The 12442-nt window shown below is 41.2% G+C and overlaps 1 protein-coding gene across 4 annotated transcripts in view; it reads left to right on the top strand.

Moving 5' to 3' along the window:
• The window catches only part of atl2 (atlastin GTPase 2), a 42221-nt gene that overhangs the window by 28330 nt on the left and 1449 nt on the right, over positions 1 to 12442 (top strand). For 2 of the 4 annotated variants that reach the window (XM_033025803.1, XM_033025800.1), the window contains exons 10-12: positions 29 to 85; positions 1295 to 1366; positions 3918 to 4349. In XM_033025803.1, the coding sequence (XP_032881694.1) occupies positions 29 to 85; positions 1295 to 1366; positions 3918 to 4349 (561 nt within the window). Of the gene's footprint in view, positions 1 to 28; positions 86 to 1294; positions 1367 to 3917; positions 4350 to 11776; positions 11792 to 11904; positions 12187 to 12442 lie in introns of those variants that run through there. The other 2 variants (XM_033025801.1, XM_033025802.1) reach the window with 2 other exon arrangements.

Genomic DNA, 12442 nt, shown 5'->3' on the forward strand with positions numbered 1-12442 from the left:
TAATAATAAAATATTTCCTGTCCATCAGGCTTACATCAAAATTTATCAAGGAGAAGAACTGCCTCATCCAAAATCTATGTTACAGGTATTTGTATTCTGTCTTAAATAGCTGTGACTTCTTGGAATCAGAAACAATTGCTTAGTGTTGGTTGACAAAGTTCAGAATTAAGCATGAATATTTAAATTGTACTTTTAAACCTGTGAAATAGATGTTCCAATTGTGTTCTAGTTTAAAGATATTGAAGATAGTGAGCTCTTACTAATGAATTAGTTGCATTATCTGTTGTAGCATCTGTAGAATAATTGAAATAAATACATCTACCAGTATTGAAAGACTAACTCCATACTTCTGCAGCAGCATAAAGGTTCTTGTAATGAACTGATATCAATAAAACATTTTGGATAGCATTAACCAGATCAAATTCTGCTGAGTTGTTGTTTGCATTGTCCAGTGGTACCCAGTCTGCTCTGAATCCAAAATGGAAATTAACTTGCCAAATTAGATGTTACTAGAAGTCTGAATGACAAGTAGAAAAGGCAGGTCAGGAGGATCAGTAATGTAATTAACACATCAGAGTTGACTGAAGCTCATCCTCTGGTAAACTGGCTTTATGTTTAATTGATAGGCTTGATGCTATCCTCTTGTCATGGTTGTTTGACTTTCATAAATCTTAATTGTTCCAAATTTTGTTTTGTATAATCTTTTAAAATTTTATCTCTAATTAATTTGCTTTAATTTTGAGCTTTTTTAAATTTGTATGCTTTGAATTTCTCGGTTTAGTACGCACTCTAAACTGTGCAGAGTTTGATTTCTGTTTTCTCAGGTTTTGCACTTTAAATGCATGTTGAAAGCTAGTGCAGCTGCTACTATCTGCTGGAGAGATGAAATCCTCTAATATATTTCCGTATATTAGTTATAACACATTCAGTGGCAGGGAGTGCTTCAGAACAAGAGTGTTCCATTCAGTAAAATGTTTATCTTGTCATGCTCTATTTGTGTTTTAGTATTTGGATTGCTCTCAGATAAACCACCTCTTTGTCCTTTGTTAGAATGATCCCTCTGTTTTTCCCAGCACCAGGAGTATTTGAAAGCTGAAAAATCTTTAAACCAAGAATTTCACAGCTGGAAACGTATGAATGTAGCTTTCTAAACAATAAGCATCGTTATTCTTGAGACTGTCTTCAAAAATACTTGAAGTTCATTTGCAGTGCCATTTATATTAGTATTATTAAGTCTGGTCTCAGGCAGATGTTTGACAAGGGAAAGTTCATTAAAGCAATTGTTGTTTTACAGGCAACAGCTGAAGCCAACAATTTAACTGCTGTTGCAGGAGCAAAAGATGCCTATAGCAAGGCTATGGAGATGGTATGTAATTATGAATCTGCAAAAATGGTTTGGATACTTCAATGTTCCATACATCTGTGGTATAGGGCATATTACGGTGACTGCATGCCCTACCTTTCCTGGTGGTTTTGGTAACCATTATAGTTACTGAACTATGGGGAACAAAGCTTATTTCCACTTTTTTTTTGCCTGTCAATTATTTTGTATAATCCATATCTCTATAAAATTAATTACACTTAAGTAATAACTATAATTATTTCCTGTCCCCATTTGTGATTTTTTTTTTTTAGTTACTTAAATTTTGATTACATGACTTGTAGACAAGCCCTTCACCAGTTTCCCGCGGGAGTTGTTAATTTTGATGGAATGAATGGACAAAACTATGGGTAGTGGGTTTCAATTTAAGAAAATGTAATCACAAAATGGAAAAGCTAGAACTGGAGATCCAAGCAAAATTGGGGTCCATCTACTAGGAAGGATAGATTCTGACTGCCCATTAATTGAGTTTTACATGTTAATTACTATTGAAAAGGAAGATTTCAAACCAATCAAAGTGTTGAGTCCAAGGGCTTTTAATATGTGCATTTCCATACTTATCCTTTTGTGTTGACCTACATCAGATTCAGTAATTTGGTCAGTAAGTTTCAAAAGCTTTTAAAAGCTGCATTTTTTCAGCGCCCTATTTTGAAGCTTTTGGTGGGTGCTCAGTTCAAAATAAAACATTTGATTTCTGTACATTTCATATTCATCTTGTTGCTTTCTCAAACCCACATAAATTACACAACCTTCCTTTTTTCCCCGCACTGAATTCAGGTCTCTAATAGGTGGTCACATGGTCTAATAGCAAGCACGTGCCGTGAGTAATTACTCAGGGTGGGCAGTCAATCAGCTTTAAAAAAAAATCTTAAACCGCGCATGTGCAGATAGTTCTCTCTGTGAAAATATAAAATAAAAATAAAGAAAGTAACAATTCCATTTGCCCAATGCTTCCAAATCTCCTTCATTCTGAATTACTGAATGGGTGGGGGTTAGAGGGTGATGGCAGGTGGAGAGATGGTAGGAAAAACGGGAGCACACCGGGACAAGTTGAATCAGTAGTGATCTTATTGAATGACAATACTAGTTCAAGGGACCAATTGGGGGGTGAGTTCCTTTCACAGCGTGTGGGGAGTCTGGCCAGGGGTAAAGTTGCGGGGAGGGCGGGAGCGTTGAGAGGGAAGGGGTCGGGGATCATGCCAGTAACCCACTCACACGTCGCTCCGGGCGCAGAGCCACCGCATTGTGGCCAGTGAGGGAAGTAGCTCGGCTGGCTGCGAGCGGCTGCCGGGACTTCAGCGCTTTCTGCCGGCCCGCTCACCTCTGGCAGTGCTCTCCGTCTGAACAGTGAGGGGACCAGCTCAAGAGCAAAGATCATAGAGCGGAGCGGGTCAGCGGGCGATGAATAACAGGACAGCAGGCGGTGGAGCTTACTCCTCCTGTGTCAGCGCGAACAAGGGACGAATGAGGTTACTCGCACTGACACATGGAATAAGCCCCACCGCCCTGCTGTCCTGTTATCCATCGCCCGCTGTCCCGCTCTTGAGCTGGTTGCTGGCATGATCCCCGACCCCCTCCTCCTCAACGCTCCTGCCCTCACCGCAACTTTACCCCTGGCCAGACTCCCCACACGCTGTGAAAAGAACTCCCTCCCCCCCCCCCCCCCCAGCGGCACTGTTCGTTTACAGCCGCTTCCCACTTTACAGCCGCTTCCTAATGTTCGTTCTTATCGTTCTTAATATTGCTGTACTGAGGGATAGCCAAGTCTATCTTTCTTGACTAACAACCTAACCTTCGGCCTCTTTGGGTAAAAAATAGCGTCTTCATTGCCGGGAAATACGGTATTTAAAAACATATAGCTCGAATAAATCTACTTACCACATTATTTGTACACTAACTCTATTCTTCTCGCTTTGTCTCTTAAGATACTCTTAAGATAATGGCAATCCATGTTTGAAAAACCCGCCAAGAAACTTGCGCTGCGCATGCGCTGTACACAGTCCACGCTGCAAAGACAGAATTTCAGCTCCCTTCAGCTCCCCTTGAAATTGACGACGTGAGCTGCACGGACCTCCGCGTATTACGTGTACTTCGCATGAAAGGCACGGAGAATTATGCCTACCTAAGAGATCGATCTTAGGTAGGCATAATTCTCCCATGCTTTTACTATTTATGTTTAATAATTACCATTTTATAGTTTTAGTCACGGTAGGCACTGCCTACCTTGCCTACCCTGACGGCACGTACCTGTCTAATAGGTGGTCTCTCAGAAGTCAGCATGGAGCAGCAGATTATCACATCGGATTCTTTTTCTTCCTATGTTCCCCATCTTCAAGAGGGCAAACATTTAAAATGCAATACAGCAAAACTGGTATTAAAACAAACATTAACAATTATTTCCACCAATAACTAAGATAGGTTTGATTAAGGTGCATTCTTAAAATTACGTGGAGACGTTGCAGCCTTCGTTTAATGTGATTATATAGTGCTTAGGCATAATATTGTACTCATGGTATGAATGTGTTTGTTCTTGCAGTTTTGTGGGGGAGATAAGCCTTACATAGCACCAGGTGATCTGGAACAACGACACTTAACCTTAAAAGAAGCTTCCATCAAGCAGTTTCGGTCAGTCAAGAAAATGGGCGGGGAAGAGTTCTGTCAACGCTACCAAGAGCAGCTCGAGCAAGAAATGGATGAGAACTATGCAAACTTTGTAAAGCACAATGACAGCAAAAATATTTTTTATGCTGCACGTACACCGGCCACACTCTTTGCTGTGATGTTTACCATGTACATAATCTCGGGAGTGACTGGATTTATTGGCTTGAACTCGATAGCTTTGCTATGCAATCTCATGATGGGGATAGCTCTGATCTCCCTCTGTACCTGGGCTTACACCAAATATTCTGGTGAATTCAGAGAATTTGGAACAATCATCGATTATGTGGCTGAAACTATATGGGAGCAGGTAAGTGACATTCTTTCTCCACTCCCTTGCTTTATTGTATCTAAGATATGATCAGTTTGATGTAAAATAATGCCAACTTTAAGTTTTAATATTAAAAATGGAGCTTCATATATATGATTTGGAGATAAATAACTAGATTTGGGAAATCTAGTTTTCAGAGGTTTTCACGGAATCATTTGGGTGCAAGTACAAACAGCATGTGCCGCTGCATGAAAATGCTTGCTTTAATTCTGCAATCCCTGTATCTTGGTAAATGTTCTTCTCTGTACAGGTCTGCTTCTATCTCTGTCAGGCAAAGCGGAAAGGGAAAAGGGGAAGTACAACGGGATCTGGGGGTCCTTGTTTATCAGTCTATGAAAGTAAGCATGCAGGTACAGCAGGCAGTGAAGAAAGCGAATGGCATGTTGGCCTTTATAACAAGATGAGTCGAGTACAGGAGCAAAGAGGTCCTTCTGCAGTTGTACAGGGCCCTAGTGAGACCACACCTGGAGTATTGTGCGCAGTTTTGGTCCCCTAATTTGAAGAAGGACATTCTTGCTATTGAGGGAGTGCAGCGTAGGTTTACAAGGTTAATTCCAGGGATGGCGGGACTGTCATATGCTGAGAGAATGGAGCAGCTGGGCTTGTACACTCTGGAGTTTAGAAGGATGAGATGGGATCTTATTGAAACATATAAGATTGTTAAGGGTTTGGACACGCTAGAGGCAGGAAACATGTTCCCGATGTTGGTGGAGTCCAGAACCAGGGGCCACAGTTTAAGAATAAGGGGTAAGCCATTTAGAACGGAGACGAGGAAACACTTTTTCTCACAGAGAGTTGTGAGTCTGTGGAATTCTCTGCCTCAGAGGGCGGTGGGGGCAGGTTCTCTGGATGCTTTCAAGAGAGAGCTAGATAGGGCTCTTAAAAATAGCAGAGTCGGGGGATATGGGGAGAAGGCAGGAACAGGGTACTGATTGGGGATGATCAGCCATGATCACATTGAATGGCGGTGCTGGCTCGAAGGGCCGAATGGCCTACTCCTGCACCTATTGTCTAAAACTAAATGAAAATTCTCCCTTTTGTCTTCATCTCTGGCCTTTATCCAATCATCAGCCTATCAAACAAAAACCCTCGCCTGCATCCACCTATCACTTGCCAGGCTTTGTCCTGCCCCTCTCTTCCTGCATTCTACTCCCACCCGCCCACCACAATTAGTCTGAAGAAGAGTTCCAATCCGAAATGTCGCCTATCCTGATAGAACCTATCTGTTCTTTAGTGATGCTGCCTGACCGTCTGAGTTTCTCCAGCACTTTTTAAAATGAAAGTCCTGATCGCTGAATGGCAGTTAACCATCTTCAACAGATGAAAGTGAGGATAAACTCAATTTATTTAGTTTGGTATAAAGGAAACGGTCCCTTCGGCCCACCGGGTCCGTGTCCACCATCAATCATCCATTCACACTTATTCTATATTATCCCTTTCCCTACACACTAGGGGAGCTTTAGAGGCCAATTAACCTACAAACCTGCACGTCTTTGGGATGTGGGGGGAAAATATGCAAACTCCACATGAACAGCACCCGAGGTCAGGATCGAACTCTGGTCTCTGGCGTTGAGGTAGCGGCTCTATCAGCTGCACTACTGACACCTTAATTTAATTCATGAATTGCGCTTTCATCTTCACTTTGACATCCTTTAAAGGAAATCAAAATTGCAATTTAGAAATTGATGGTATTTTCCACTTGTTTCTTAAAAGTTTACACTCGCCCCTCCAAGCAAAGAGCTGCTGCATTGGTTCAGTCTTGTAGCATGGCCACGGAATTACTGGTCTGAGTTTTGCTGTTATGCTGGGGAGATTGACTTAAATTTTATATAGGAAATGTCACAGCCTGGGTACATCCCAAAATACTTTCTACGAAATTGTACATCTATGGCCAAATTCACTATTGTGACTATTGTTGAAATATGGTGATTAATATTTAGGTAGCAGGTAGCATGTAAGAATGACTGTCTAATCTGTATCATTAGTGTCAGATGGGAGATACTCCTGCTGCTCAATGGAATAATATCATAGACGACAGTGGGAACCACATTTTTAGCATCACATTCAAAATACAACATGACAGCACAGCACTCAGCAATGTGGAGTCGCAGATTAGATGGTGAATTTAAATCCTTGAATTGAGATTGAATTAGGTCCTCATGGGACTGAGGGATCAAATACTTAACCAATGTAATTTTGCAGCTTCATATCTACAGGAAATTGACTGAATAAATTGAATTGGGTGAGTTGGTTCCATTCCAAGTCATGTTACAGTTTTATAAGATTTTGGTTTGGCTGCATATGGAGTATTGCGTGCAGTTCTGGTCGCCCCATTACAAAAAAGATGTGGAGGCTTTGGAAAGAGTTTACCAGAATAATGCCTGGATTAGGGGGTATTAGTCACAGGGAGATCTTGGACAGACTTGAATTGTTTTCTCTGGAACAACAGAAGTTGAAGGGAAGACTTCGAAGAAATATATAGAATTATGAGAGGCATAGATAGGGAAAACAGTTAGAACCTTTTTCTAAGGATGGAAAAATCAAAGATCAAAGCTTTAAGGTGAGATGGGCAACATTTAAACGTTATCAGAGATCTAAGGTGGGAAAAATTGTGCAGTCAAACACAGGAATACATCAGTTGACAATACAAAGCTAGATGGGTTGGCAAGTTGTAACAAGGACCTAGAACATACAAAGTAATTTTAGAAAAGTCAGAATGCAAGAAACTGACAAATGGAATGTATAATGTGAGGAAGAAGTTGGGTTTAAAAACCTTGGAATGATGAGTGGAAAAGTAAATTGTCTTAAAAGTGGCCACAATGTTGAGATCTGAGGCCGAGTACGTGAAACCTAAAAGATATGAAGGTACAGCAACTAATTAAGATGGTGAGTAAAATGTTGGCTTATATTGTAAGAGGAGATAGTGTGGGGGAAAACTAGTGAGGTTTTGATGCAAATTCAGATGTGGTCTTGCCTGTATTCTGTAGAGAATTGCAGGCACAAGAAACTAGATGCTGGAATCTTCAACTAACCAAAGTGCTGGAGGAGCTCAGCGGGTCAGGCAGCATCTGTGGAGGGAATTGACAGACTCTTCAATCTGAAGAAGGGTCCCAGTCCAAAATGTTGGCAGTCCATTCTCCTGAATATTGCATGCAATTTTGCTTGCATTGGAGATGGTTCAATGAAGATTTGTTAAGTTGATTCCTGGGATGAAAAGAGTTGAAGTATGAAACTAACATGTGCAGGTTGGGTCTGTACTCATTGAAATTGAGTAGAACGAGAGGCAGCATTCTCACGAGAATTGAAAGGGTAGAACTTGCAAAGATTTTTCCAATTGGATTGGGAGTGGCATCTTGAATTAGCTTCCGAATAAGACCACCTATTTAAACTGAGATGATAGATTTCTTCATGTTACTCATTGGGGTTCTCCGGCCCAGAGAGCGATGAGGGTGGAGCTATTTGAGCATGTTTAAGGCAGAGATGGACAGATGCTTGAACTTCAAAAGAACCAAAGGATATAGAATGAGAACAGGAAGGTCCAGTTTGTTTGGATCAGCCTGCTCTTACTGAATGGTGGACCAGACCCAAAGTGCTGCTTGGCCTATGACTGCTCTTATTATTTTACAGAGCTGGGCTGACTGCTTTGCAGAACACCTTCATTTAGTCTGCAGGGCTGATCCTGAGTATGGAGTCCTTCATCCCACCCCCACTCAGTTGCATTGTACAAACAAGGCCCAATCCTTTGGAGGAGCATCTCACCTTCTCTGCAAACATTGGCCGCAGGCTCAATGCTGCCTTCCACGCCTTCAGAAAGTGAGCCTTTCCAGCCTATAACAGGTGGTTAATTGTGGTCTAAGCAGGCAATGCAGGTGCTGCCCAGCAGGTCCACGGGGATTTGTGGGCAAGGTGTCTGCGCAAGATTGGCATTGAGGTCAATGTCCTTGTAGGTTCACTGGCCTAGTCTGTAATTAAAACCAAGTGCTGGTGTAACTCAGCAGGTCTGGCGGCATCTGAAAGGAATAGATGGGTGGCATTTCAGGGACCCAATCTGACGTGCCATCTATAGTATTCCTTCCATAGATGTTGCTTGACATTTGTTGTAGCAATGTCACAAAATTTTGAGATTTAAAAAATCAAGTCTGTAATTTATCCCATCAGATAAAGCATAAAAAGAAGTTTAATTTGACACCTAATTCACTTTCATATCTCAAGTATTTAAAAAGTTATGGCCATTTTCATACTCGGAAATGAGCATCTTGTTCCCTATTGATTTTCTATGGACATAACAAAAAAGCTGTGATCGTGTGCAGTCAAAAGCCCATAACTTTCTTAAAAATTAAGAGAACTGAATGAAATTTTCAGTTATCGTAGATTGAGCCATTCTGAAACAAATATAAAATAATCTTACTTGGATGACCTGAAATTAAAGCATATAATTAGTTAGTTACCCAAGTGTAGCTAATTTCAAACTTCAATTACTAGATCTAAACATCTATCCATTTCTTAATAAATGATTAACATTTTTAAATAGCTTAAGTGTGCAAATAATATTCATAAATAATTCACAATAAAACATGATTTTTAAATCTCATTTACATTAATTTATAGGCCAAATGGAAGGAATTTAGTGTTCAATTGCTGTAAATTAAAGTCCATTTTAAATCAGCTTTCTACTGGGATCCTGTGAACGCGCTGGTTTAGAACGTTCACATTGCGCTAGATTTGTGCCTCAAATGCCCAGAAAAATACTGCAGGATATAATGGGCCCAAAATGAGCTACTCGCAATATTAAACTTTGTATAAAGGGATCTTAAGAAGCCCTTTTTAATGTAAAAATATGCAACCTACCTTCAGTTGTTTGCTCTATGAGACCCTGACAGCTGCCGTTGTTCGCGGGTTTAGAGATTGATTTTTAAACTACTATAACTATTATACGAGGCCTTTAAAACTAATAATAGCTTTTGCGACGGGGTCTTCCAGCGATTTTTCGTTAATAATTAACTAGGCTAAACATCTTCGATTTGAACAGCCTAGAGAAAATCGCGTTTTAAACCCGCCCCCTCTAAACGGCGCCAAAATCGCGCACACCCGCAGCGACAGATTTTCAGCGACGCTTCAGGTAGGCTTTGCAACATACCTATTTGTTGTACTGAAGATTCCAGTATCTGCAGTTCCTTATCTAAGCCTGGTGTGTTAGCTTTTGTTTGTCTCTCAGTGTCAAGTCAAGTTTATTCGTCACATACACATACGAGATGTGCAGTGAAATGAAAAGTGGCAATGCTCGCGGACTTTGTGCAAAAGGACAAACAAACAACCAAACAAACTACAAACAGAATGTAACAGAATCACATATTCTTTTCCATATTAAATATTGTGGGCGGAAGGAAAAAGGGGAATTAAAATTTTTATTTTTTTAAAGCAGTAGAGTGGTACAGTAAGGTTAGTCCCAGGTGAGATAGGAGTTTACCGTCCTAATGGCCTCTGGGAAGAAACTCCTTCTCAACCTCTCCGTTCTCACAGCACGGAGGCGTTTGCCTGATCTTAGCAGCTGGAACAGTCCGTTGCAGGGGTGGAAGGGGTCTCCCATAATTTTATTAGCTCTGGAGTTGCACCTCCTGATGTATAGTTCCTGCAGGGGGGCGGGTGAAGTTCCCATAGTGCGTTCGGCCGAACGCACTACTCTCTGCAGAGCCTTCTTGTCCTGGGCAGAGCAATTCCCAAACCAGATTGTAATATTTCCGGACAAGATGCTTTCCACAGCCGCTGAATAGAAGCACTGGAGGATCCTCGGAGACACTCTAAATTTCCTCAATTGCCTGAGGTGGTAGAGGTGCTGCCTTGCCTTACTCACAAGTGCTGCGGCGTGTGATATCCATGTCATATCCTCAGATGTCGACTCCCAGGTATTTAAAGCAGCTCACCCTATCCACAGTATCCCCATTTATCCTCAATGGTGTGTACGTCCTCGGATGATGTGCCCTCCTAAAGTCCACGATCAGCTCCTTAGTTTTTTTGATGTTCAAGAGGAGGCTGATATCCTGACACCAGAGTGCCAGATCAGCCACCTCCTCCCGGTAGGCCTTCTCATCGTTGTCTGAGATCAGGCCCACCACCACAGTGCCATCAGCAAACTTGATTATTGAGTTGGAGCTGAACCTAGCCACACAGTCATGTGTGTACAGGGAGTACAGTAGGGCGCTGAGGACGCAACCCTGGGGCGATCCTACGCTCAGGGTGAGGGACTTCGATGTATTCCCTCCCATCTTGATTACCTGAGTGCTGAGTGTTTCCAGCATTTTATATGAATTTCATGGTCTGCAGTTTTTTTTTTTGCCCAGGCCAGTTCTGATGTGGATTTTCTCTCTACAGATGCTGCCTCACCTGCTGGGGTTTCTCAGTATTTTCCTTAATTTTAGATTTCATGCAGCTGCTGTGTTCTGTATTTTAGTTCCAGCAAATATTTATTTCTCTTCCAGACAGATTAGCTGCCATTAACAAGGCTCTAGCACCCTCTCCTGGTTAGCACCATTCTTTGTCCTCCATCTTGGTACCCATCTAATCACAGATATTCCCTTTCTCTTCATTCTGAGCCTCTTGTAAGTTTAAATATGCCTGGATTCTATATTCCAATGGGGCAAAGCTTAAAGGAGATGTGCAGGACATTAAAAAAAACAGGCTGGCGGGTGCCTGGGATGGTGGTGGAGGAGGCAGAAATGATCATGGCATTTAAGGCTTTTGGATAGGCACATGGATATGCAGGAAATGGAGGGATATGGATTATGTGCAGGCAGATGAAATTAGATTAAGTTAGCATTTTCAACATAGACATTGTGTGTTGAAGGGCCTGTTCCTAGTTCATTGCAGCATGAAATTTGGAACTCTGCAAACATTACTAGGCATTAAAACAACTGATAATTTCAAATTTGTCCTTAGTTGCATTGTGTTAAAGTATTAAGGGACTCTGTGGTAAAGATGAGAATGCAGGAGGGTAATCAGGTCTGCTTTGATCTCATTGAAAGGCAAAACCGGGTCAAGACTGTTTTTTAATAGCCATGTGTACTGAAACAGAACAATGAAATTCTTTGTTGCAGGAGCACAACAGGTCTGCAAACTCTACACTTAAAACAAATAAGCAAAGGAAAGTTCAATAAAGTAAAAGTACATAGACTGTTGCTGTTCAGTTTAGGGAGGGGGTTGTGAATTTTTTTAAGAAAACTTGATTTGGGCAGCTCAATCAATGTTTCTGTTCTGGGATAAATAGAACAGATTCTCCCCCTGGCTGCTTTGTGCTCTGCAGACTGATCTGGGATCTTCAAATTAAGCTTCGGTTCCTGGACTTTTAAATCTTGTCTATACTGTCACTGTACACTAACTGCCTTTTTCTCTCTTTTCTACTTGCAATCCAGAGGAGTCCAAAGAAGGTGAAAATTTGTTTTCTGGAAAACTTGTTCAATATTTTAATTGTCCCCATCGATTCTTTTTTTTGAGAAATCAAGTGCTTTGGTGCTCACTAACTAACAACTCCTTGTTCTAGGTATTAAGCAAGCTGTTCACTTCAGCTCGAAATAAAGTGATCCATCGTTCTGTTACATCTACACTGAGGCTATCATCAAACAACAACAAGAAGAAAAACTAGATGTGCTTTCTCATTGCTTGGGATGGGGATGGAAGTGTGGACGGTGGCCTGTACAGTGCTGAACTGATCAGGGTTTGGCTGTGCGGCAAGCTATAAATTGTATATGGCTAACTCAACATAGGGTGCAGCGCTGCTTATTTTTTTTCAAGTGACTTACAAGACTGACTTGAAAGAGTTGTGGTAAATGCATCTTAATTAAGACCATTGACATTTTAAAAATTGTTTTATATATATATATAATATATATATATTAAAAATCTTGTTATCCATTGTATTATATATGCCACAATTGCACAAGCCATGATTTAGCATACTTTTCACTTAACTTTTCTTTACCAGTCAGGGTTGAACTTGGTTTCCATTCCATTTTTCCTGTGTCCTTTTATTGTCAAAGCTCCTTATTAGGGGAAGTTTTGATGGTCATGGTATTGCTGCT

This window comes from Amblyraja radiata, chromosome 8 (assembly GCF_010909765.2).
Source record: "Amblyraja radiata isolate CabotCenter1 chromosome 8, sAmbRad1.1.pri, whole genome shotgun sequence".
Taxonomy (NCBI): domain Eukaryota; kingdom Metazoa; phylum Chordata; class Chondrichthyes; order Rajiformes; family Rajidae; genus Amblyraja; species Amblyraja radiata.